A 24,034-nucleotide genomic window follows, 5' to 3' on the forward strand; every position below is an offset into this window, starting at 1 on the left:
GCAGTGAGGAGACCAGAATACTCAGGTGGCACTCTTAACTTCCAGTTCTAGAGGTTTATTGTTATATCTTCTTGGTAGACATAGCCTTTTTTTTTTTTTTTTTTTTTAAGAAGGATCCCTTTCATGAGTGCCAAGATTTCTAAATCATCCAAGATCACAGGAACTGGAAGCAAACCTTCCTCAAATGGATAATTAAATATGATACTATATTTCGTTAATTCTAGGCTACATACTTTTCTCATACATTATTGTCTCTGAAATTAGGATGCTTCCTACACTTAGTGTTATCCTATAGTTACTGTCAGGCAGTACTTGTGACATACTTGTCATTATCTTTGCATATACAACATCAGAACAGATATATTGGAAGAAAATCTGGAGGTAGTAGTAGAGCACTGCAAGAAATATTGCATGAACAATATTCTTGATGTCATATAGGACAATAATTGCGTAAAAACATAATGACTGTGAGTCAAAAAATGACTCTATAGTTAAAATATAAATGTGAAGGAGTTTTAGGAATTCCTTAACCAATTTTTTATGTTTTTTTTATTTTATGTATATACAAGTGATGTAAGATAGAAAGTTATGAAAAAATAGGTCCAAAGTAGTTCTAAAGAAAAACAGAAATTGTGGCTAATAAAGCATTATCTCATCATAGTTTAATTGTTGTACTTTTTTTCTTTTTTCTTTCTTAGTGGTAAATAAAATAATAATGATTCTTACAACTGATTAGTCTTAGATTCAATGAAATAGTGAAGTCTGCCACTTCTATCTCTAGCCTCTGGTTCTCACATCTATGTTTTTTATGGTTGAAGAAACACCACTATGACAGATTTCTTTCACAAAAAAAGATTTCAGGACATTTCAGGTTTTCCTGACAATAATTAATCTTCAGTAATTTTTGAGTTAATGTTAATCAGTTTTTCTTCAACAGCCTTATACTGGCTGTTACGAGTTTTATGTATTTCTGTCAGTGTTCATATTTTGTGTTAAACAACAAGAAATTTTATTAAAATTAAATTAATTAACATATAATGTATTACGGTTTCAGAGGTAGAAATCAGTCTTATATAATACCCAGTGCTCATTATATCACGGGTCCTCCTTGATGCCCATCACCCACTTACCCCATCCTCCCAACTTACCCCCCTCCATCAGCCCTCAGTTTGTTTCCGATGATTAAGAGTCTCTTACGGTTTGCCTCCCTCTCTGATTTCATCTTGTTTTATTTTTTCCTCTCTTTCCCTATGATCCTCTGTTTTGTTTCTTAAATCCCACATATGAGTGAGATCATATGATTATTGTCTTTCTCTGGTTGACTTATTTCACTTAGTATAATACCCTCTAGTTCCATCCATTTTATTGCAAATGGCAAGATTTCAGTTTTTGACAGCTGAGCAGTATTCCATTGTGAATATATATCTCATCTTCTTTATCCATTCATCTGTTGATGGACATCTGGGCTCTTTCCATAGTTTGGCTGTTGTGGACATTGCTGTTATAAACATTGGGATATAGATGACCCTTCGGATCACTCTCTTTGTATCTTTTGGGTAAATACCCAGTAGTGCAATTGCTGGGTCATAGAGTAGTTCTATTTTCAATTTCTTGAGGAACCTCCAATCTGTTTTCCAGAGTAGCTGCATCAGCTTGCATTCCCACCAACAGTGTAAGAGGGTTCCCCTTTCTCCATAGCCTCACCAATTTTGTTGTTTCCTGACTTGTTAATTTTAGCCGTGCTGACTGGTGTGAGGTGGTATCTCGTTGCAGTTTTGACTTGTGTTTCCCTGATTCTGAGTGATGTTGAGTGTTTTTCATCTATCTGTTGGCCATTTGGATGTCTTCGGAAAAATGTCTGTTCATGTCTTCTGCCCATTTTGTGATTGGATTATTTGTTCTTTGGGTGTTAAGTTTCATAAGTTCTTTATAGATTTTGGTTACTAGCCTTTTATCTGATAAGACATTAACAGCAAGAAATTTAAAAATCTTTTTCTAACATATTCATATTTCTCTTCATTAATTTAATTATGAGGCAAAGTAGCCTATTCATTTTTTAAAATAACTTACTATTTTTGTGTGACCTAAAAAATTTTTGTTGTGTCACTTTGCTAAATAAGAATAATATTGATTTTGTGGCTCTTTTTCATCTGTTTTGTATTCCATTATGTTTCTATCTAAATATTATCTTGGTACTTTAATACATAAATTTAAAGATGAAAAAGGAGGTGCTCTTCATGTATGTTCAAATCATAGGTCTATAATTTCTTCTTTATTGAAAAATCCGCAAACTTTTTCCAAGTTGCAGCTAAAATGACATATTCCTATATTGGTTCCCCTTAGTTAATTCTCTGAGTTGCCTCCAGCCACTTCCTTAACACCTGACATAATGGGATAGTATGAAGAGGGAAAGTTGGAATGAAAGAACAGGAGTTTTAACCAATTGTAATGTAAAATATCTCACTTTTGCAAATCTTACAAAAGCATATATTTGGGAACACAATGCTAGACTCTCTCCCAGGGCATTAGAATTTTCTCCTGCACCTGGAGGTTCTTGAAATTTAAGTTTCTTTAGCTTGGCAGGTAATTTGTTGTGGATCTTGGATTTCAGTTCTCTTTATGAGGGAATGCCTCTCTTTTGACTGGCCACTTACTAGACTCCCTGTCTACACATCTTTCCCTTGGGTCTCTAAGACAAAAACACATTTTTCTGGGCATTGCAAGGGAAACTCCCTCTCTGTGCTATTTTACTCTGCCAATGGACCTAAGTATCTTCATCTACCATAATATCTACATTTGGTACATTTGGTAAGTCTCCTGAAACAGTCTCTAACTTCTGTGGACTCTAGAGAACAGGAGATAGGTCCCATCTCTGAGTGGTTCCCCTGAAGCCCCTTATTTGATCTGAGGTAAAGGTGAAACACCACCTTTGCTACATGGTGTTGCCTACCTCACAACTCAGTACATAACAGTTGTTTCAGGACTCTTCTACTTCTGCTTCTGTTGTAAATTGGTTAATGTTGGTTGATCTGGTATTATGATCTTAGTGTGTCTCTGTACACATGGCTTAGTCCCTGTTTGAGAGTAATTAGCATCTCTTCCTTTTGTGTTCAGTTTGGGGAGGCTGATCACCTGATGGAAAACTAAAGAGAATCATTTTAATACTAATTGGTGTCTTAGGTATCTACTGAATTGGCCTCAGTTTTCTCCTGGAAATCCTGTACTGAACTGGGCACAAGTTTTTGAGGGCTCATGTATTCTAGGTTCTTTGACTGTTACCAAGAAAGCAAAAATAAACGGATTCATTATGAACATTCAAATGTAATATGAAGAATAATATGGCCATATAATAAGTGGTAGGTTTTTTTTTTAAGATTTTAAAATTTACTTTAGAGAGAGACCATGAGTAGGTGGAGAGGCAGAGGGAGCAGAGAAGAGATCCTCAAGCACACTCTCTGCCAAGCAGGGGAGACTGATGCAGGGCTGGACCCCGGGATCATGACCTGAGCCGAAATCCGGAGTCGCTTAACCGACTGAGCCACCCAGGTGCCCCTTAAGCCATAGTTTCTAAACCCCACTGGAACCACTCAATATAAGAACAACTGTTTTCTTTAAAGTTATATGAGATTTTACAGAAGATTTGGGCTTTACCATAGCAACTATGATTGAACTTATGAAATTAAATATACTATATAATACATTTACTAGTAATTTTTCATTAAATTATTAGTGAATCCAAATGTGATATTGGAATGTTATAGCCAACTTTGAAGGACTTCATTTTTTCATTGAGTTTTGTAAATAGGGAAGATTTACCAGAGCGGGTAAATGGGGGATCAGTTTCTTATGTCCTTTATATGGAAATTTTATAGTTTGATTTGTATGTTTGAAATGATGCTCTTTTATATCTCTAGTACATAAAATTTTTGTGCTAGGGTCTAAAATTGCCGTTTTTTGTATACTGCTAAAACCTTAGGTGATGAAAATAAAAGATTTCTCTGGATTTGTATGTGAATCCTAAGTGGCCCCATTCTGCCACCTTCTGGCTGACTTCATATCTTCTAGTGGTATGAACTGAGACTCCTCTAACTGCTCCTGCCATGGTTGGCACCATATCATTTATTTTGGGCCCTGGGAGATTTCACATGGGGTCAGTTTAAGCTGTAACTAGTTCTAGTACCCTAGGCTCACATTTATTTCTCAGTTCTAAAATGTCTCAGTTTATGGAATGTGATACCACATGATGATGTGAAGTGTTGTTTGTTGCCTTTAACAGTATGTAGTTATAACTACTTTTGGCTTTTCCTCAATATCAGTAGATATTACTTGAAATTAAGACATATCAAGTTTGTTAGATATTTTTCACAGTCACAATAAGAAAATTATTTGGAGAGTGATATAGGAATGGAGTTTACTGAAATCAAGGCTAAGTTCTTGGAAACTAATGTTAGGTTCCTTAATCACTTAACAGAGCTTGAAATAAAAGGAGAAACCAAGTGCATGTTAATGAAATCTTAGTACTTCCTTGGTTTTGTGACTCTTAAGTGTATTTTTATTTATTCAAGAAAGATGTTGTTAAAGGTTTAAAACTTGAAGATATATTTGAAATAAGTACGATATACTTTTTAGGTAGAAGGAAATAGAATATAGGATATTGTAATTTTATGACCTTTTGCAACATGCTTTATCTCTCTGTTCCTCTGGAAAATGAGATAATTATTCATCTCAAAGGTATGTTGTTATGAGAAGTATATGCATTATTTAGTTAATGCGAATGCTTACAACAGTGTCTGACATATAATAAGTAAGTATCATCAATCTTACAACATTCAGAATATATTTCATATTCTTACATATATTTTTTATTAACATATAATGTATTATTTGCCCCAGGGGTACAGGTCTGTGAATGATCAGGCTTACACACTTCACAGCACTCACCATAACACATACTCTCTCTAATGCCCACAACCCAATCACCCTCTCCCTAACCCCCACCCCCCAGCAACCCTCAGTTTGTTTTGTGAGATTAAGAGTGTCTTATGATTTGTCTCCTTCCTGATCACATCTTGTTTCATCATATTCTTATATATTTTATAAGTAAATAGACTCCAAAATATCCTGGACAATGTTTTATGTTTTCTTACAGTTTTATATCCAATGTGAAATTAGAATAGAGAAATTGAAGATAGTGAAAATGTATAGCCTGCTAAAGTAGTGTAGAAATATATGTGATATACTGGGGCGTATCTTTGTGTGACTTATATTTGACTTGAAAAATCTAAAATTGTCTCATAAGAGCTATGGTGTATCTTAAAAAATGACTCAATTCAAAAACATTTATAGAATTTGTACTTTGTAGTCACCATTGTTTTAGATTCTAGAGATAGAAATTTAGGGGAGAAGCTCACGAGAAGAGTTAGAAGTATAAGCTAATTATTGTACACTGTGGTCAGTACAATGATGTGGGTGTTAATGTATTTTAGGAGTTAGAACTGAGGAACTAACACTGAAATAAACTTTGGGTAACAAGTAGGAATTTGCCAGGAGAAACTCATCTTACCTAAATGCAACTTTTATGCTTAATATTTTGACTACTGGTTTATCTGTACATTCCCACATTTTGTATTAGTAATATACTTTCTTTCATATCCAGAATGCTTTGTCATGCATCACCTGAAGAATGAGATTCTCAAGTGTTTGTATTTTAGTAGGGAAGGTCTGCCTTCCACTATGGTAATTCTGAGTAAAGGTAAACTGTATTTTTCTGGGTGTGCATTTGCAATGTTGTTATCTGAACCTGTAGCCCCCTACAATCACTTCCCCATTCTGTGGAGGTAGACCTATCATACTGGCCGTCCTGAGGCCAGAGTTTGCCCTTATCTATATGGATGAAGACTCTCATTTCAGTGAAAGGAATGATTCCATTTATGTAGTGGTAGTGGGAGTTGAAGGGATAAGTTCTATATTCTTCACTCCTGTATCAAGGATTTAGAAAGTTCCTCCATGGAGATTTAGATGTTGGACTGCCTGGCCATTATCTTGGCTAGTGAGTCAGTAGTGAGTCAATGGAAGATTCTCATCAACATAAAGGACTATAAGGGCTAGAGGGAGAGAGCCCCTACATCAACTATGATTAGAAGCTTCATATTTTCAATTTCACACATTTAGTATTCTGAAAATAGAATGCCACTTTCCCCATCCCAATCACCTTATTACATTTAACTATTGTCTCAGTTTTCTCTTGATGCCATAACAAATTACCTTAAATTCAGTGGTTTAAAACAACATCCATTTATTATCTCATAATTTTTTAAGTCATGGTTCTGTTAGGCTCTTATCTGGAGTTCCTGGGGAAGATTCTGCTTCCAGGGTCATTAATATTTTTAGCAGAATTCGTTTTCTTTTGGTTACACAACTGAGGTCTCTGTTTCCTTGATGGTGTCATCTGGGGGCTGTTCGTAGCTCCTAGAGGCCTTTCGCTGGTCCTTGAACATGGACTCTAATATCTCAGAGCCAGTGTGTTGAATCCTTTTCATGCTTAGAATCTGATAGTTTCTTGTCCTGGCTCTCTTCTGCTTCCACTAGAGAGTCTCTGCTCTTAAGAGCTAATATGATTAGATCATTCCCACCTGGATAACCCTTAAGAACCTATTTTAAGGTCATTAATTAGTAACCTTAATTATATTTGCAAAGTCTCGTTAGCCATTTATTACAGCATATTTAAGGGTCCATTGTTTCACTTTCAAGTATGGGGTTTTTTTTTTTTTTTTTTTTTTTTTTTAGATTTTATTTATTGAGAGAGAGAGAATGAGAGAGAGAGAGTGACCATGCGAAGGGGGAGGGTCAGAGGGAGAAGCAGACTCCCTGCTGAGTAAGGAGCCTGATGCGGGACTGGATCCTGAGACTCCAGGATCATGACCTGAACCGAAGGCAGTCGCTTTAACCAACTGAGCCACCCAGGCACCCTCAAGTATGGTTTTGAACCAAAGTGGAAGATTGTGTGTACAAAGGCAGTAGAGTTTAAAAAAAAAAAAGGGTCATGTTGTACTCAAGAAATGGTAGTTAAGTTAGCATTGTTATTGTTTGAGATATAAATTGGTAAAATGGAGCTAAACGGAGACCTGCTTGAGTTTAACAAAGGTCCTTGATTACTGTGCTAAGGGTTTAGATTTTTGTAGGCCATCGAAGTCACTTGAGTTTGTTTTTCTTTGGAATGACATAGGATTGTGTTTTAGTAATATGACAAATATGAGAGAACTAAGACATAGGGAGCTTAGAGAAAAAAGTACCTTTTCTTCAAATCTCTGGTATGTATATCACAGTTTCATAGTCACCACCAAGAGAGAGATTTATTTACCATTTTAAGTAAATTCAAGCCATTCTTTTTTCCCCTGAGTAACCAGAAGTATAAAACACTTGATAAGGTAATTTTAAAATAAAGTTTAGAATGCAATAATGTGTTCTAGACTCCACTGCAACTATTTTTGAAATTTCCAATTTGATGTCTGTTTGACAAAACCTTTGTCATACTTCCAACCTGTTCTTTACCCTTCCCCCATCTTAGTAATTGGCATGACTATTTACCCAGATGCTCAAGAAAAAACATTGGTTATTTTTATAACTTTCTTTTATTCATTCTCCAGGTTCAGTGTGTCACCAGATTTCCTTGTTTCTCTAAAATATGTAAATGAAATTTGTCCATTTTTCTCTCTCACCACAATCTCAGTGTAAGTGACCACCATCTCTTGCCTGGACTTTTTAATAGTCTCAATTGTTTTCCCTGCTTCCATTCTTACTCTGAGCTTAACACAGACCCTCATCTCCCAATCCATTCTCTGCCTAGTAGTCCTGTTATTTCTGTCCATTCTTCTGTCAGGGTCTTTCATTCACTGATTCTTCTTCCTGGGTTACTCTTTTTCCATTAGCCTTTGATTTTCTCCTTTTCTTTATACTTCAGGTCTTGACAACTCAAAGTAAAGTCATGTTCCTTAGACATCTTTGAGGACCCAATATAAAATAATCATCTCCCTGCAAGTTACACTCTGTCATATCTTCTCTTATTTCCTTCTTCACATTTCTTAATCTGAGAAGGGGAGTAACTGGGAAGGGTAGAGCACGTCATATTTATTCTTACCTATAGCCTTCATTTATGTAGATTGATCTTCTTGCTTTGCTGTTTTCACTTTTTCTGGTCTATGTAAATCCTGCTTTTCCTCCAAGACTCTTCTCAAGTTTTACATATTCCATTCCATTTTCCTCAGTACCTAGTATACACTGAACCCTTCTTTCTATTCTTTATGGTTTTTTTGGTGCTTTAACGTCCTTTAGGCCTTTAAAGTCCCTTAAGTAGAAAATACTAATAGGGATGTTAGAGTTCTAAATGGTCAGTCTTTATCTTTATATTTGCTGTGGGGTCTTCCATATAGAACAAGTAGCTGGAGTTCCTTGATATGTGAGTTCTTTGACATGTTTGTTTGGGATAGTATATCAGTAAAGTTACTTTGTTAAAAAAAATTATCTGAAGCCATAAAAGATTAACTATACAGAAAAATTTGCATCCGTTCTACAGCTGTATATTTAGTTATATGTGATATAAATCTTCAATTATTACCTGTAGCAAATACTACTAGCTTTTACTTGACCTTTAAATTTCTTGAGTAGTTACTTTTACATAATTATTTTATATTCTCTATAATTCAACACTTGGACATTATGAATACTCAGTATATATTTATGGGTGGTTATATATTCTCTGTTTCTTTGTTGATTAGGAAAAAAGAATTCAGGTCCATCGGCATGTGTTCATAAGTTCTCTGGAATGTAAATTACTTAAGCTAACTAAATGAGTGTGTTATATCAATATCAAAAATATTTTCTGAGAAGTTGTTAAAACTAACTCACTTTTTGCAATATCTGCCATTTTCCCAGGGAATAATTCACTAGTAGAACTTTACTGTTTCAAAACCTAACCATTATCTCCTAGTTGAGTGAATGTAGGGAAATAGAAAAAAATCCACTGTGTATATTACCCAAGATACATTATAAAATGTGTACTTTTGCACATCAGGTGAAGATAAATAAGGGAGGAAAACCAAAGAGTAGCATAAGCTGGCTAAGTTGAAAAATTGGAAAATAGTGATTCATCAAATAAAATCTGAAAAACAGGTGCATCAGAGGTTTAAACATATCATTAAGAAGCAAAACAGGTGCATCAGCAGTTTAAACATATTACTAGGAAGCGTGATAATTTCCCTGTGTCCCTTAAAAATACCTGGAAAACATTGAGTTAGATATTCTAAAGCCTTTATTTGTTGGAAAAATAAAAACTCTTAACAAAAATGTTGTATTGTGGAACTCCTCAGGAGGTATACTCAACTGTATCAGTATATTAAAAAATCTGCCCTTCCAGAAAAGAATGAAGGTAACTTACCTGCTAGTATTACTAATAGTTGCATTTAATTAGGTAAACAGTGTGAGTTCAGAACAATTAATCATTCGCCATAACTGTTTATTCATGATTCATTACTGAACTAGTTTACTGTCACTGACTATAATTTAAATGAGAATTTTGTTTTTTCTTTTTTTTTTTATATTTGATAGCTGTACACAGTAAATTTAGTTCTTATTCCCTGTTGAACTCTGACTTTTGAAAAGTTATTTTAATAATACACTGAATTATCTATATTAACTGTTTTCCTGTTTGGGGATTTACAGTTTTGTTTTGATAATACTTCAGTGAATACACTTTATGCTTTGAAATAAATTTATTATTTCCTATTCTTATATCATACAATTATATTAAGGATGAATATATGTTCAATGAGAATTTTTTATTTAAAGAAAACTGATTTGCAAAATTTTTCATTATGTTAAAAAAAAAAAGAAAGGAATTAAAAAGTAGGATTTTGCCCGGGACTCTTCAGTTTCTGATCTATTTTTCAATAAGATTATTTCTAATTTGTGGGTACCCCATCTGCTAAAAAATACAATTTTAAACAGGGTTTTTGACATACAGTATGGGACCAGAGAACTGACAACTTTCATATTTTTAGATCAATATTGACTTGATGTCAAATAAATGTCTATTTCTCTTTTGATGTGGAATAATAAGGTACTATCTTTGTATCTTAAATCAATTTATCTTATTACTTAATAAGCAAGATTATAAACGTTTTGGGTTGTTATACTTTGAGTATTTTTTACTATGTGATAATTTAGGCATTATGGAGAGTTAAGGATGAAAAATAGATTATGAGTATGAGAATTTATATATTTGAAAATATATTATTTTACCAAGCGTGAAACCATTAATTCCATATTAATGATGGCACCATCTTTGTTATTAGTTATAATTGTGCAGGAAGAGGGAAGGGTAATCATTGTGAAATATGCCCAAAGCATTGTTCAATAATGGTCTACTCTCTGAGGGAAAAGATATTAGTAGAGCCTTATCTCAGTTTGGGGAGAGCATCCCTCCTAGTCCAGCCCCCTGTTGGCTTCCTTTCTCAAGAGGGAGAAAAGCTACATCATGGAGAAACACCTGTAAAGGTCACAGCCCACAGAAACAGTCCAAACAGGAAACTAAGATTTAATTCTAAAATTATGGAATGCTTTTCCTCCCCCATACTTTACCCTCATATCAAAATAAAGAAAGAAAACATCAATTATGCAAAGTGTGTGTGTGTGTGTGTGTGTGTGTGTGTGTGTGTGTGTGTATAACAGATATATAACAGGAATACAGTATAATAACAGTGAAATATAGCCTAAAGAGGCATGGACTCTGACAGAGAAGTACTGAGGGAAGCCCAGAGCCAATAAGGGACTCAAAACAAAGATAATGGAGGAACTTGAAACTTCTGCCACCTATTATGAATATCAAACACAGCTCACCTCCTGGCCAGATTAACAGACCCACATAGTAAATGCTTATTTACCTCTGGTCCTATTTCCCAATGCCAAGGAGTGAACTTTCAGCAAAAAGTTAGAGGACATCCCTAAAGACAAGAAAGAACAGTGTGAAAGACAATGCACCAGAAACAGACTCAATTGTTGGAATTATCAGATAGAGAATTTGAAATAACTGATTAAGACATAAGAACTGTAATGGAAATAGTAGACAATATGCAAGAACACATGAATATTGTAAGCAGAGAGAAACTCTAAGGAAGTATCAAAAGCAAGCGCTAGAGGTTAAAAAAAGACACTAACAAATAAATCCCTTTGATGAGTCATCAACAGAATGGACACAGCTGAGGAAAGAAATCATTGAGATTGAAGATAAATCAATGGGAAATACCTAAACTGACATGCAAAGAAAAAAAAGAATTGGGGGAAAAACCCCAGAACTGAACATCAATAACTATGAGATAGTTTTTTAAAGTGTAACATGCTTAATTGGAATACCAGAAGGAGAAGGAAAAGAAAAGAACTATTTGTGAAAGGAATAATGGCAGAAAATGGTACAAAATTAATTACAGACACCAAAACACAGACCCAAGAAGCTTAGAAAATACCAAGCAAAATAAATATCAAAATAACTACACCTAGGCACATCATACTCAAATTGCAGAAAACCAAAAACTATGAAAATCTTGAAAGAGGCCTTAGGAGGATGGTAAAAACCTTACCATTAGAGGAATTATGACAGCCTTCTCCTCACCCACCAAATGAGAAGAGTTTTAAGTATTTTAAGAGTTGAAAGAAAAAAGGCCACTAACAGATAATTCTGTATCCATTGAAATTATTCTTAAAAAGTGAAAGAGAAATTCTAAGGGTATTTATTGTCAGCAGACTTGTCCTATAAGAAAAGACAGAAAGAAGTTCTTCAGGGAGAAGGAAAATTATATAGGTTAGAAATTTGGATGTATATAAAGAAAGGAAAAGCATAAGAAAAAAGGAAGATAAAGTATTTTTATTATTCATTGATCTAAAGCATAACTAAGATAATAATAACAAGGTACTGGGTGATTATGGAATATGGATAAATGAGAGGAAGGACAGCAGTGTCTATAAGGTTTAGGAGAAGGGGTTGGGGAATGCTCAATTATAAGTTACCCACACTACAAGAGCACTATACTGCTATTTAAGGGTGGACTGAGATTAGTTAAAATGTATATTTCAGGGCATCTGGCTGGCTCAGTGAGTAGAACATGCAACTCTTGATCTCAGGGTTGTAAGTTCATGCCCCACATTGGGTGTGGAGCTTTCTTTAAAAAATGTATACTGCAAACATTGGAATTACCACTAAAATTTTCCTGAAAAGAATAATTCATATGTTAAGAGAGTAGATTAAATGTAATAATATAAAATGTTCATTAAAATCAGAAGAGACAGAAAAGTAGGGGGAAAACACATGTAATGGGTAGAAAACAGTTATAAATATGTAGATATTAATATACTTATGATAATAGTCACTTTAAATGTGAATGGCTTAAATGCACTAATTAAAAGACAGATTTTGTCAGAGTGGGTAAAAAAATAAGACCCTTATATAAAAAGAAAGACCCAGTTATGTGTTATCTATGAGAAACTCACTTTAAATATAAAAAATTATATTAAAAAAATAAAGGGATGAAGAAAGATATACCATGTTATCACTAACCAAAAGAAAGCTGGAGTAACTATATTTCAGACAAAGTAGATTTCAGAGCAAGGAACATTATGAAGGATAAAAACAACATTACATAATGATTTGGTGGTCAGTTTTGCAAGAATTCTTAACAATCCTAAATATTGCACTTAACAAGAGTATCAAAATACCTGAGGCAAAACCTGATAGAATTGGAAAGAGATATAGAAAAAGCCACTATAGCTGGAGACTTTAACACTCCTCTTAAGCAGAAAATCAGTAAGTATATAGATAACTGAACTACACTATCAGTCAACTGATCTAATTAACATTTATAGACTATTCCATTCAACCACATCAGAATATACATTCTTCTTTAGTTTGTGTTGAGCATTCACCAAAAGAGATCACATTCTGGGCCGTAAACCCCACCTTATCATGTTTGAAGAAATAGTACTCATGCAAAGTATATTCTCAGATCACAGTGGAATTAAACTAGAAACTGGTAACAAATTAAGCTGGAAAAATCCCAATTATAGAAATTAATTGAGGAATGTACTTTTAAATAACACATGGGTCAAAGAAGAAGTCTCGAGAAATTTTAAAATAATATAAATGAAAATGAAAATACAATTTATCACAATTTGGGGGATTTAGCAAAAGCAGTGCTTAGCAGGCAATTTATAACCTTAAATGCATATACCGGAAAAGATGAAATATCTAAAATCAGTAACAATGAGTTTCTACCTTAGGAAAATAGAAAAAGAAAAATAATTTAAGCCCAATGCAAACTGAAGGAAGAAATAATACAGAGCAGAAATTGAATACAGGAAAACAATGAGAAAAATTGTTTTTAAAAGTTTGGTCTAGGGGGCTTAAGTGGGTAGGAGAAGAATCAATGAAACAAGATGGGATTGGGAGGGAGACAAACCATAAGTGACTCTTAATCTCATAAAACAAACTGAGGGTTGCTGGGGGGAGGGGGTTTGGGAGAAGGGGGTGGGATTATGGACTTTGGGGAGGGTATGTGCTTGGATGAGTGCTGTGAAGTGTGTAAACCTGGTGATTCACAGACCTGTACCCCTGGGGATAAAAATATATGTTTATAAAAAATAAAAAATTAATTAAAAACAAACAAACAAAAAAAAATAATAAAAAATAAAAATTGTCCAAAGGGAAAAATAAAATAAAATAAAATAAAAGTTTGGTCTAGGGAAAAATCAATAAAATTGATAAATATCTAGGGAGCCTAATTAAAAAAAAAAAACCATGAAAAGCCCAAATTACCAATATCAGAACTGAAAGCTGGATGATCAGTATAGCCCCTAAGGGCATTAAAAGGTAATAAAAGAATACTATGAAAAATTCTAGGCCCACAAAGTAATAGCTCTGATGAAATGGGCCAGTTTTTTGAAGGACATAGATTATCAAAACTGACAAAAGGAGAAATAGGTAATTGAATAGGTCTATATCTATTAAAACTGAATCAATAATTTGAAAATTAATAATTAAGAAATAATTTCTGAAAAGCATCAGGATCAGATGGATTCACTAGTGAATTCTACCAGATAAAACTCTATTATAAGATAACAAACATGGTTGCCTGGGTGGCTCAGTTTGTTAAGCATCTGACTCTTGATTTCAGCTTAGATCGTGATCTCAGGGTTGTGAGATCAAGCCCCACATCAAGCTCCATGCTGGGCATGGAGCCTGCTTAAGATTCTGTCTCTCTCTGTCCTTCCTTCCACTTGCACTCTCTTTCCCTTAAAAAAGGGGGAAAACATCCAATTAAGAAGTGGGCAAAAGATCTGGACAGACATCTCACTAACAATAATGATGGTAAATAAGCATGTAAGAAGATGCTCATTGTCACTAGGGAATTGCAAATTAAAATAACAGTAGGATACTACTATACATCTTTTAGAATAACTAAAGTGAAGACATACACAAGTTGCCAATTTCTTATAAGAACAGTGGGAACTCCTTTCATTGGTGATGGTGATAAAAAATAGTACAGCCATTTTGGAAGACATTTAGGCAATTTCCTGCAAAGCTAAGCATAGCCTTACCATACATGTCAACAATCACACTGCTAGGAATTTAATTTACTATACTGATTTTAAAACTATGTCCACACAAAAACCTGCACATGAAAATTTACAGCTTCTATTTTTAATTGCCAAAAACTGGAAGCAACCATGGTCCTTCAGTAGGTGAATTGATAAACAGACTGTGGTATATCCATATGATAGGTTATTATTCAGTGATAAAAAGAAATAAGACACAAAGCCACAGCAAGACATGCATGAATTTTAAATGCATATTGCTAAGTGATAGAAGCAGTCTGAAAAGTCTGCATGGGATGTGACTCCAATTTTGACACCATGGAAAAGGCAAAACTCTAGTAATGGTAAAAAGTTCAGTAGGTGCCAAAGATTGGGGAACCACAGGATATTTACAAAGGTGGTAAAATTTCTGTATGATAATGTAATTGTGGTTACATGACATTATGCATTTGTCCACATCCATAGTGCCTTCATACAGAGTAAATCTGAATGTATGTAATTTTTTCATATATGTAATTTTTAAAAACATCATATAGAAAATTGAGAGATCCCAGAATTAAATTCAGACTGTGACAAAACAATCTAATTGTATTGCAAACTCATGAAACAACCTTACTGAAGATGAGTCAAAAGGTGCTGACCTGAGTAAATTTGGAAAAAAGTGAAATCTGTAAGAGTAGAGGCAAAAGTACATATTAGTGTACGCTAGTTGATAAAGTTGTTTCCCATGGGGTTAAAGTTATTAACTGTACCAGGTTAACAATTCTGATACTGCCACATGTGTATACTGAAATTGAACAAGCGAGTAAATGAATGGTGGATGGTGGAAGCCAGGTTTCTCACTGTTGGAGTGGGAGTTTTTAAGTAAGTAAGGAGGGGGAGTAAAATGAATCAGGCAGGCGCCTGCATGGCTCAGCTGGTTGAGCGACTGCCTTCGGCTCAGGTCATGACCCTGGACTTGCAGGATCTCGTCCTGCATCGGGCTCCCAGCTCCTTGGGGAGTCTGCTTCTCCCTCTGACCCTCTCCTCTCTTATGCTCTATCTCACTCATTCTTCTCAAATAAAGAAAATCTTAAAAAAAAAAAAAAAGGAATCATGTAGTAATGGATTAGAGTTGGAGACACTAGGAAGAACTCATTTTTATTTCATTATAGACACAACTGATTACATGTAGAAATACAGATATGGTTGTAAAACATTTGTATACACATATATTTCTTGGCTCCATCAGCTGAGAAGGCCTAGAGGCAACAACACTCTAGTAGCAACATACTCACCTAGTTCTCAGATCTTTGTTTCTAATACCATTCTCCAGTAAAAGGAACTAGGGCTCCTTGGAGAAATGGCTGATTCTAGAATTGGGGCAGGAAGTATACAAAATGAGCATGGGCCATGTTGTAGTGTTAGAAAGTAAATGTTCAAACATATATGCAAGTGTGCATGTGCTCATGCAAACATACCATTGTATCTCAATGGGACATAGGAGGCAATTGAAAGAGTTTCCAATGGTCAAATCTTGAATAATATAAGCAAAAAAATTAATAACATAGTATTGGATTATAGCTCAAAATATAAAGTAAACATCCATGTGTCCATACTGAATGTAAATAAATGATTGAATGAATAAATCAGGGAGAAGAGACACATTGCCCAGGTAGAGGAATTCCACTCTGTCTTCAAGGAATTAGAGTATAATTCCCCTTTCTTTAAGTGTGCAATGGGCATAGTGACCTCATTCCAACAAGTACAGTATGGATGAGGGTAAAGGGAGTAACTACAGTGGAGGCACTTGAAAAACGCTACCTAAACCAGTAACAAGAATACCATTCACAGTGATAAGTCATGTTGATAGTATATATCCTTGATATGTTATGATACAAATGGCACTTTACTTCTGTTTCCTCAGTAGCCCATAATCCCAGCTAATCATGAAAAATAAACAAACAAAACCCAAAAATACTAACTGAGGAACACTTTACTACATACTTGACCAATACTCCTCAAAATTGTCAAGGTCATCAAAACAAGGAAAATCTGAGAAGAAGTCTAAGGAAACATGAGTCATGACAGCCAAGAGGAGCCAAATGAGACATGAGTACTAAATGCAATGTAGTATCCTAGATGGGGTCCTGGAACAGGAAAAGGACATTAGATTAAAGCTAAGGAAATCTGATTAAACTATGGCCTTTGGTTAACAATAATATATCAAAATTGACTCATTAATTGTACAAAATTGCCATACTAATGTGAAATGTTAGTAATAGTTGAAACTTGTGTGTTGGTTATATGGCAACCCTATGGTATCTTTGCAGTTTTTCCATAAATCTAAAAACTGTTCTAAAATTAAAGTTTATTTTGCCAAAAAGTTCCATTTTACATAGGTCTTAAAATGTAAATTATGTATTTTGTCAGGAAGTATCAAGTTGCCAAGGATTTAGAATGGAAAGAAGGAAAGCTTATGAAGAGGCATGAGAAAAGTTCATTATCTTGATTTATGGTCTCACAGTTGTATTTATATCTCAAAACGCCAAATTCCACACTTTGGATATTTGCTGTTTATTGTATGTCAGTTATATTCATGAAAACTTTTTTTTAACAAATAGGGAACAAACAGAAAAGAAATAAAGAAAACAATAGACCTAGAGCCAATAATATCAATAATTACAGTAAATATAAATGATTTAAACAAGACTCAGCTAGATGTTGTAACAAGAAGTCAACTTTCAATATACTGATATAATATTTAAAAGCAAAAGAATGGGGGAAAGATAAGTCCATCTTGATACTCTTGTTTGACATGATCACTGAAAGTTCTAGAAATAGAACAAACTGTATCTGTTCAAAGATGACATGCTTGCCTACATAGAAAATCCTAAGAAATCTACAAAAAGAAAAAGGCTCCTAAAACTAATAAGTGTGCTTAGCAAGGTTGCAATATACAAGGTTAAAATATAAAAATAAGTCATGTTTCTGTATACTAGCAATGAACAACTGCAAACATTTTTAAAGTACTATTTACAGTCACAATCACAATCAATAACTCCAATTTAAAAAAATGGTATGTAGGTATAACTCTTAACAAAATATTTGTAGGATCTTTATTCTCAAGATTATAAAACACTAATGAAAGAAATCAAAGACCCAAGTAAATGAAGAGATAACTCTATGATCATAGATTGAAAGACTCAGTATATTGAGATATCATTTCTCTCAATAAACACAATCTTAATAAAGTCCCAGCAAGGGAGCACCTGGCTGGCTCAGTCATTAAGTGTCTGCCTTTGGCTCAGATCATGATCCCACAGTCCTGGGATGGACCTCTGCATCCTGCTGCCTGCTCAGCGAGAAGCCTGCTTCTTCCTCTTCCACTGCCCCTGCTCGTATTTCCTCTCTTGCTGTCTCCTTCCGTCAAATAAATAAATAAAATCTTTTAAAATAAAAATAAATGAAAAATGAAAAAATAAAGTCCCAGCATTATTTTTGTAGACATAGACAATCTTAAAATATATATAGAAAGGTTAAGGAACTCTGATAATCAAAACAATTAAGAAGAAAATAATGTTGGAACATTTACACTATCAGATTTAAGATTTACTAGAAAACTGTAATAACCAACACACTATGGTGTAGATGAAAGAACTGACACATACACAAATCGGTGGAACATGATAAAGTCCAGAATAGACCCAGACAAATATTGTTAATTGATTTTTGACAAAGGTGCAAAGGCAATTCAGTTGTTAATGGATATATAAATTGTGGTAAATCATACAATGGAATACTATTCAGCAATTAAAAAAATGAGTGAACTATTGAAACACAACAAGGATGAGCCTCAGGTGTTAACACTGTGCTAAATGAAATAAGCCAGTCTTAAAAGTTTGAATCCATTCATAAAATATGTGAATCCATTTAAGTCATTTTTTTGAAAGGCAAAACCATTACCTTAAAACCTTTATTTGAAGAGCAGGGGTCATGGTCATACTATTTGCCCTCTACATGGACAAATACATAATTTATGTATCACATATGCTTCCATGTTTTTCTTTTCTTTAATCTTGAAATTCTAAAGTACATAGTTATTCTTGGCCTCAGCATGATTGTGAACCTAAAGGTAGACAATGAAGTCACATGGCTCTAAGGTGACCGATCATCTGAATGGAAACATTCTAATAAAAAGATTCTTAGATGCTGAACAGTATTTCCAAGAACTAATTACACCCTCCTGCTGTTCTTTTATTCTGACTTCCCCATCTTTTTTTTTTTTTTTTAAAGATTTTGTTATTTGAGACAGAGAGAGGGAGAGGGAGATGCAGACTCCTTGCTGAGCCCCCCACTTCCCTATCCCTATTGGAAAAATACTGCATTTGAAAAAATCTTTACTTCCTTTGTTGATCACTGTTGTGCAGTACAAAGGAGCTTTGATCTAGGAGCCAGAAGACTTAAGTGACTTTGTGCAAGTCACTTAGAGTTTCTAAGTTTATTTTCTCATCTTAAAGTAGAGATAATAACACCTGTCCTGCCTACTTCATTTGTAAAGATCTGATAAGCCAGTAGAAATTCCCATTTTGTATGTTGTAAAGTAATTGGTAAGTAAATATAAGGTTTCACCACTATTACTAAATATAGGAAAAGAAAAACCTGTTTTGTGGTGTAACAGGAGATTCAACTCTGCAAATTGTTATAATCTCAAAAATTAATGCAGAATGAATAATAAGGACTTCATAATCTCAAAGTTGATTACTCTGGTTTTATTATCATACATTATTTAATTAAATTATTAATAGGGTATAAAATATGCTGTTATACCAAATTTGGAGTACAGGGCTAGACATTTTAGTACAAATTAAAGTTCTGTAAATACCATCAGGATGAATAACAAGCAATATACTTCTTAAGATTAATTTCAATTAATCAATTATGAAAGAAGGAATTCAGTTTTAGTAAAAGCTGTAGTTGTTTCCTTCTAGCAGTAGATGCCAGTAGAGTTCTTCTTTTTAATAAAAATCAAGTTGCCTAAGTACTCACATAGCAACAACTTCCTGGTCACATTACCATATATAGAAACATTGCTCTGCAGACTAAAGATTCTACTTTCTATAAGGACTTTGTAACAAATGGAAACAGTTTTACTGAAAAAACAGTCTAGGTTTCAAATGTAGGGTTTTCACTCATCTAGTAAGGCTTACTTCCTCCCCCTCCTTCTTCTATTTACTTTGCTGTTAATAGCCTTAGGTATTGTTTTAAATAAATGAATCTTAGTGTTCTAGTTAGACTCTGGAATATCTGTTCTAAGCTTGAGCAACCTTGAATATGTCTGGCTAAACATGTTAAAGATGATATGGTGGGGTTGAAGTGTTAGGATTAGTTCGTTCATTTGGAAGGGGATACCATGAGTTGAATATTTTGGGAAGGTTAATGTGTCAGAGATGAGTGATTGAAAGAAATGACTGGAAGCAGGGAAAACAAGTTATTTTAGAAATTCACATTTGCAAATTATAAAAATGAAACCCAAAGAATGAACAAAATTTAGTAACTGTAGAAAAAAAGAGTTCAATGACATTGCATAAATAAAATCAAAACGTTTTCAAGTATTTAATGATTTTACTTAGACCTTTAATTTGTTAGAAATGAATGCTTTCATTTTTAGGGGGAGATGAACCGTGAGAGACTGTGGATTCTGAGAAACAAACTGAGGGTTTTGGAGGGGAGGAGGCTAAGGGGTTGGGTGAACCTGGAGGTGGGAATTAAGGATGGCACATATTGTATGGAGCACTGGGTATAGTGCATAAAAAATAAATCTTGGGACACTGAAAACAAAAATAAAATTACAAAAAAAAAGAATGCTTTCTTGAACATATTGAGTATATAATACATGCTCTATATTGATGAATTCAAGTAACATAATTTGAGACATAAATGTATAAATAGCAAGTTTTAACACAGAAGTTTAAATCAGTGGAGTAAGAAGAGAGCAATTTATTTTCTAAGAAATATGTTGGAAAATTCAGTGAAGAGGTGACACTTGGAGTGAGTCTCAATGATGAAAGAAATTTCTCCTCTAAGACAGCAAGGCAGAGAATTAAGGGATTTCATCCACTTCAGGCCCTATAGTCCTTCCATGCTCTGTAGAGACTGAACAGACTGCAGACACTTGTTCAGTCCTGTTTTGTGTAAAGCACTGTCAGATGTTTAAAAAAAATTATCTATTCTTATACACACATGTTTACACAGAAAGCTACAGATTTTAAAAGCTTAGTATTATAGATACTGTTCCCTATTTGGTTACATTGATACTAATTTTATTACACAAAACAAAATATACAACAGTGGAGCTGTTACTTGGCAAAATTCATAAGTCAATTTGTGTGTGTGTGTGTGTGTGTGTGTGTGTGTGTGTGTTGTCCTAAACGGATTATATTATTGTTCCAGTTTATTCTATTTATTATTGTTGTTCCTATTCTATTTGTCAAGCAGCTGGCAGGAAATTTGGACTAAGATATTTTTAGGTAGATCCTCTCTCTCCCCCAAGGAGAAAAGCATATAGATTTTTCATCCTTTAATTAGTGTCAAAAGGCAAGTACTCGAGTTCATAATTAAGTGTCACAGGTTACTTTTTTCCTGCAATTGGCCAATGGCAAATTTTACTTTCTTTTAATCAAAGGAGTTGTTTCTAAGTCAGAACTAAAGTTAGGGATCAGTGAAGAAGTAGTACTCAGTGTTAAGTTTTAAAAATTAAGATGTTTCAGTAAACTAGAAGGAATTTTATTTTCAGTTGAAATGTTTTGCTGTGGCTGATTTTACGTAACTTTAAATCTTATATTTTGTTCATTTTTTCATATTTTAAAATGTACTGCTGATAAACACTTGTCAGCAGATGGTAAGTTTGATAAGCAGTACTCATATACTATATTTTTGTACTTCCTGTATATATTAGACTTAAGTCAATGAGTTAGCAAGATTTGGTTCTTTTTTTAAAGTGCTAGTTCAGATATTTCTTAGTTAAAACATGTTATAAAGTTGTTTTGCAAGGGCTTTTAATATCCATTTTATATGAGTTTTCAGTGAAAAGTTAACTGCTTATCAGGATTCATAAAATCTGTACATTAGCTGATTTCCTGAAAAAAAAAAAAAAAACCACACAACCTTTTTAACATATTATATTTGGAGAGTGGTTTGGCCTTGAATTGTTTGCATAGAGTTGTAATACATGTTTAACTAGTTTTCTTTTTGAAAAGTTTTTTTCAGTCTGTATATAAAGTCTTATCTTTAATGTTCTCACTAATATTAAACACTCTTAAGCATAAAACCATTTAGACTGATATTGCAAGTCTTTAAAATCCCCATCTCTAGTTGAGATGAAGGGTTTGCTAAGAAAGGCTCAGTAATGTACTGTTTTATATTAACAGGAAACAGAGCAGCAGTAGTGGTTTGAATACCCTGCAAACAGGAAGTTTGACACATGCATAGCTCTTAGCTTCTGTGTAAGAACTTGTTGAGCTCCTTCTGAAAATATTTTCATTTACTTTAAGTAAAGTGCAAATGCACATGAATGGCAGCTTATAAAGAACTACCCTGTAACCAGTATACGGGTACAACTGCTCTTCAGAAATTGGAAGGTTTTGCTAGCCGATTATTTCATAGACATTCTAAAAGTACTGCACATGATCAGAAAACTGCTCTGGAAAATGACAGCCTTCATTTCTCTGAGCATACTGCTTTATGGGACAGATCAAGTAAGTTTTGTTTGTTTTTTTTAATGATACATTGTAACTAGAAGCTAAAATACTAATTGGAGTTTTAGAATCAAACATAAAGAACAATGTTTTGTCTTTTTGTGATTCATACAAGGACATTTTGCAGGATGAAGTTGCAAAATCCCACAAAACTTGATTATAAGTTGAACTGAATCGTGTAGTTCATTGTTTTGTTTTATATGTGACCATTAAGTCCCATGTCAGTAGGAAATTTTCTACAGAATTTTATGTCATGTCTAGTGAATGTTAGTTTGTTTTTATTTTTTGTTCTTATATGAAAGTGAAAAGCCTAAATTTTAGAAAGAATAATCAGTTTATTTTTTTAAAGTTTTTTGGATTTATAATCCTTAAAATTTAAAAGGGCAGAAGACTCTGGAATTTATAATTAAAGTTCTACTGTGTTTACCATTTTTTATTTTTAAGTACCTGTGTGAAAGTTACTTCAGGTTTTTTTATAAGCAGGATTTCTAATATGAAAGCATAGTATAATTACTCTATGTAAAATCTTATATTTATAACATAATAAATATCAAAAGCTTTTATATTTTTATTTTATGTTATTTTAATTGTGGTTAAAGGAGGGAAAACTTGTTTATGCATACATCACATTCTTTCCAGGCATGTTAAAATGTTTGAACTTGGTGCTTTGCTAATATGTAACCATTTTTGGTGACATGCACTTTAAAAGATAAATTTCAGGTATAAACAATACCAGTACCTCCATTCCACATCTCACCAAAAATACCCTCCCCAAGGTATTTTTGTCATTGTGATTAGAGGAACAATAGAATTACCCTTGGTACCTTTGCCCTTTTTGCTGTGTTTGATGATCAAATAGCACTAGGTTTTGCTTTTTTCTGTTTATATATTCCATTGCAGTTTAAAACTCAGTTTAAAAAAATAAAACAAACCAAGAATGGTTTACAAAATTTAGTCCTTGGTTTTTTACAGTACCTTCATGGTTCTATAGAAGTTTATTTGAATTATTTATTTACTGCATCAGAATTTTTTACCTTCTTTGAGCTGTTTTAAGGAGAAAGTAAAGAACACATATATTGTTAAAATTCTTCTTACTTGAAGGTTTTGATTGTTTATAATTAATCCTTACTGTAAAGCAGGTCGATAGATGAGGAATCTCAAATATCTTCAAGGTAATGAACTGTTAAATATTAGAAATAATTCTACATTATTAAGATTAACCAAACAGCAGAAGTTTGTTATTCATTCCACTTGTCCTGTTCTATTAAATTGCACTCTTCTAGGTCCCTTTGGAAATCTTTTTCATGCATTTGGAAGACCTTTTAATTAAGCGTTCAATTAAGAATGGAGACAGTACTGAATTAGTTTCTGTTTCACTAGTACCTACTCCTCCAAAACAGACATAGTAGGTGTCTGTTTAGTAAATGTATCTCAAATGTGTTTGATGAATGAATGAGATCACAGGCTTGTAATAAAACTTATGTTTGAACCATACTGTCACCATTTTTAAAAAATGTATGGGGCCTGTGATGTTTTCTGAAACACATTTTAAAACTAACTATTGAAGATAACATCATGAGCATGATTTCTTTTAGAAAAAAGAGACTGATGGGGCGCCTGGGTGGCTCAGTGGGTTAAAGCCTCTGCCTTCGGCTCAGGTT

General features: G+C 33.6%; 1 protein-coding gene across 2 annotated transcripts in view; it reads left to right on the forward strand.

Annotated features, from left to right (window-relative positions):
• PRKACB (protein kinase cAMP-activated catalytic subunit beta) overlaps window positions 1-24,034 on the forward strand; it is a 128,610-nt gene that overhangs the window by 36,657 nt on the left and 67,919 nt on the right. Inside the window, exon 1 of one of the 2 annotated variants that reach the window (XM_082688156.1) lies at window positions 21,924-22,373. The exons of the other annotated variant lie outside the window; for it this stretch is intronic. Within the exon in view, the coding sequence (XP_082544282.1) occupies window positions 22,190-22,373 (184 nt within the window). The 5' untranslated portion in view covers window positions 21,924-22,189. Of the gene's footprint in view, window positions 1-21,923; window positions 22,374-24,034 lie in introns of those variants that run through there. 2 annotated transcript variants of the gene reach the window in all.

Source organism: Mustela nivalis (assembly GCF_964662115.1).
Source record: "Mustela nivalis genome assembly, chromosome: 10".
Lineage (NCBI taxonomy): Eukaryota > Metazoa > Chordata > Mammalia > Carnivora > Mustelidae > Mustela > Mustela nivalis.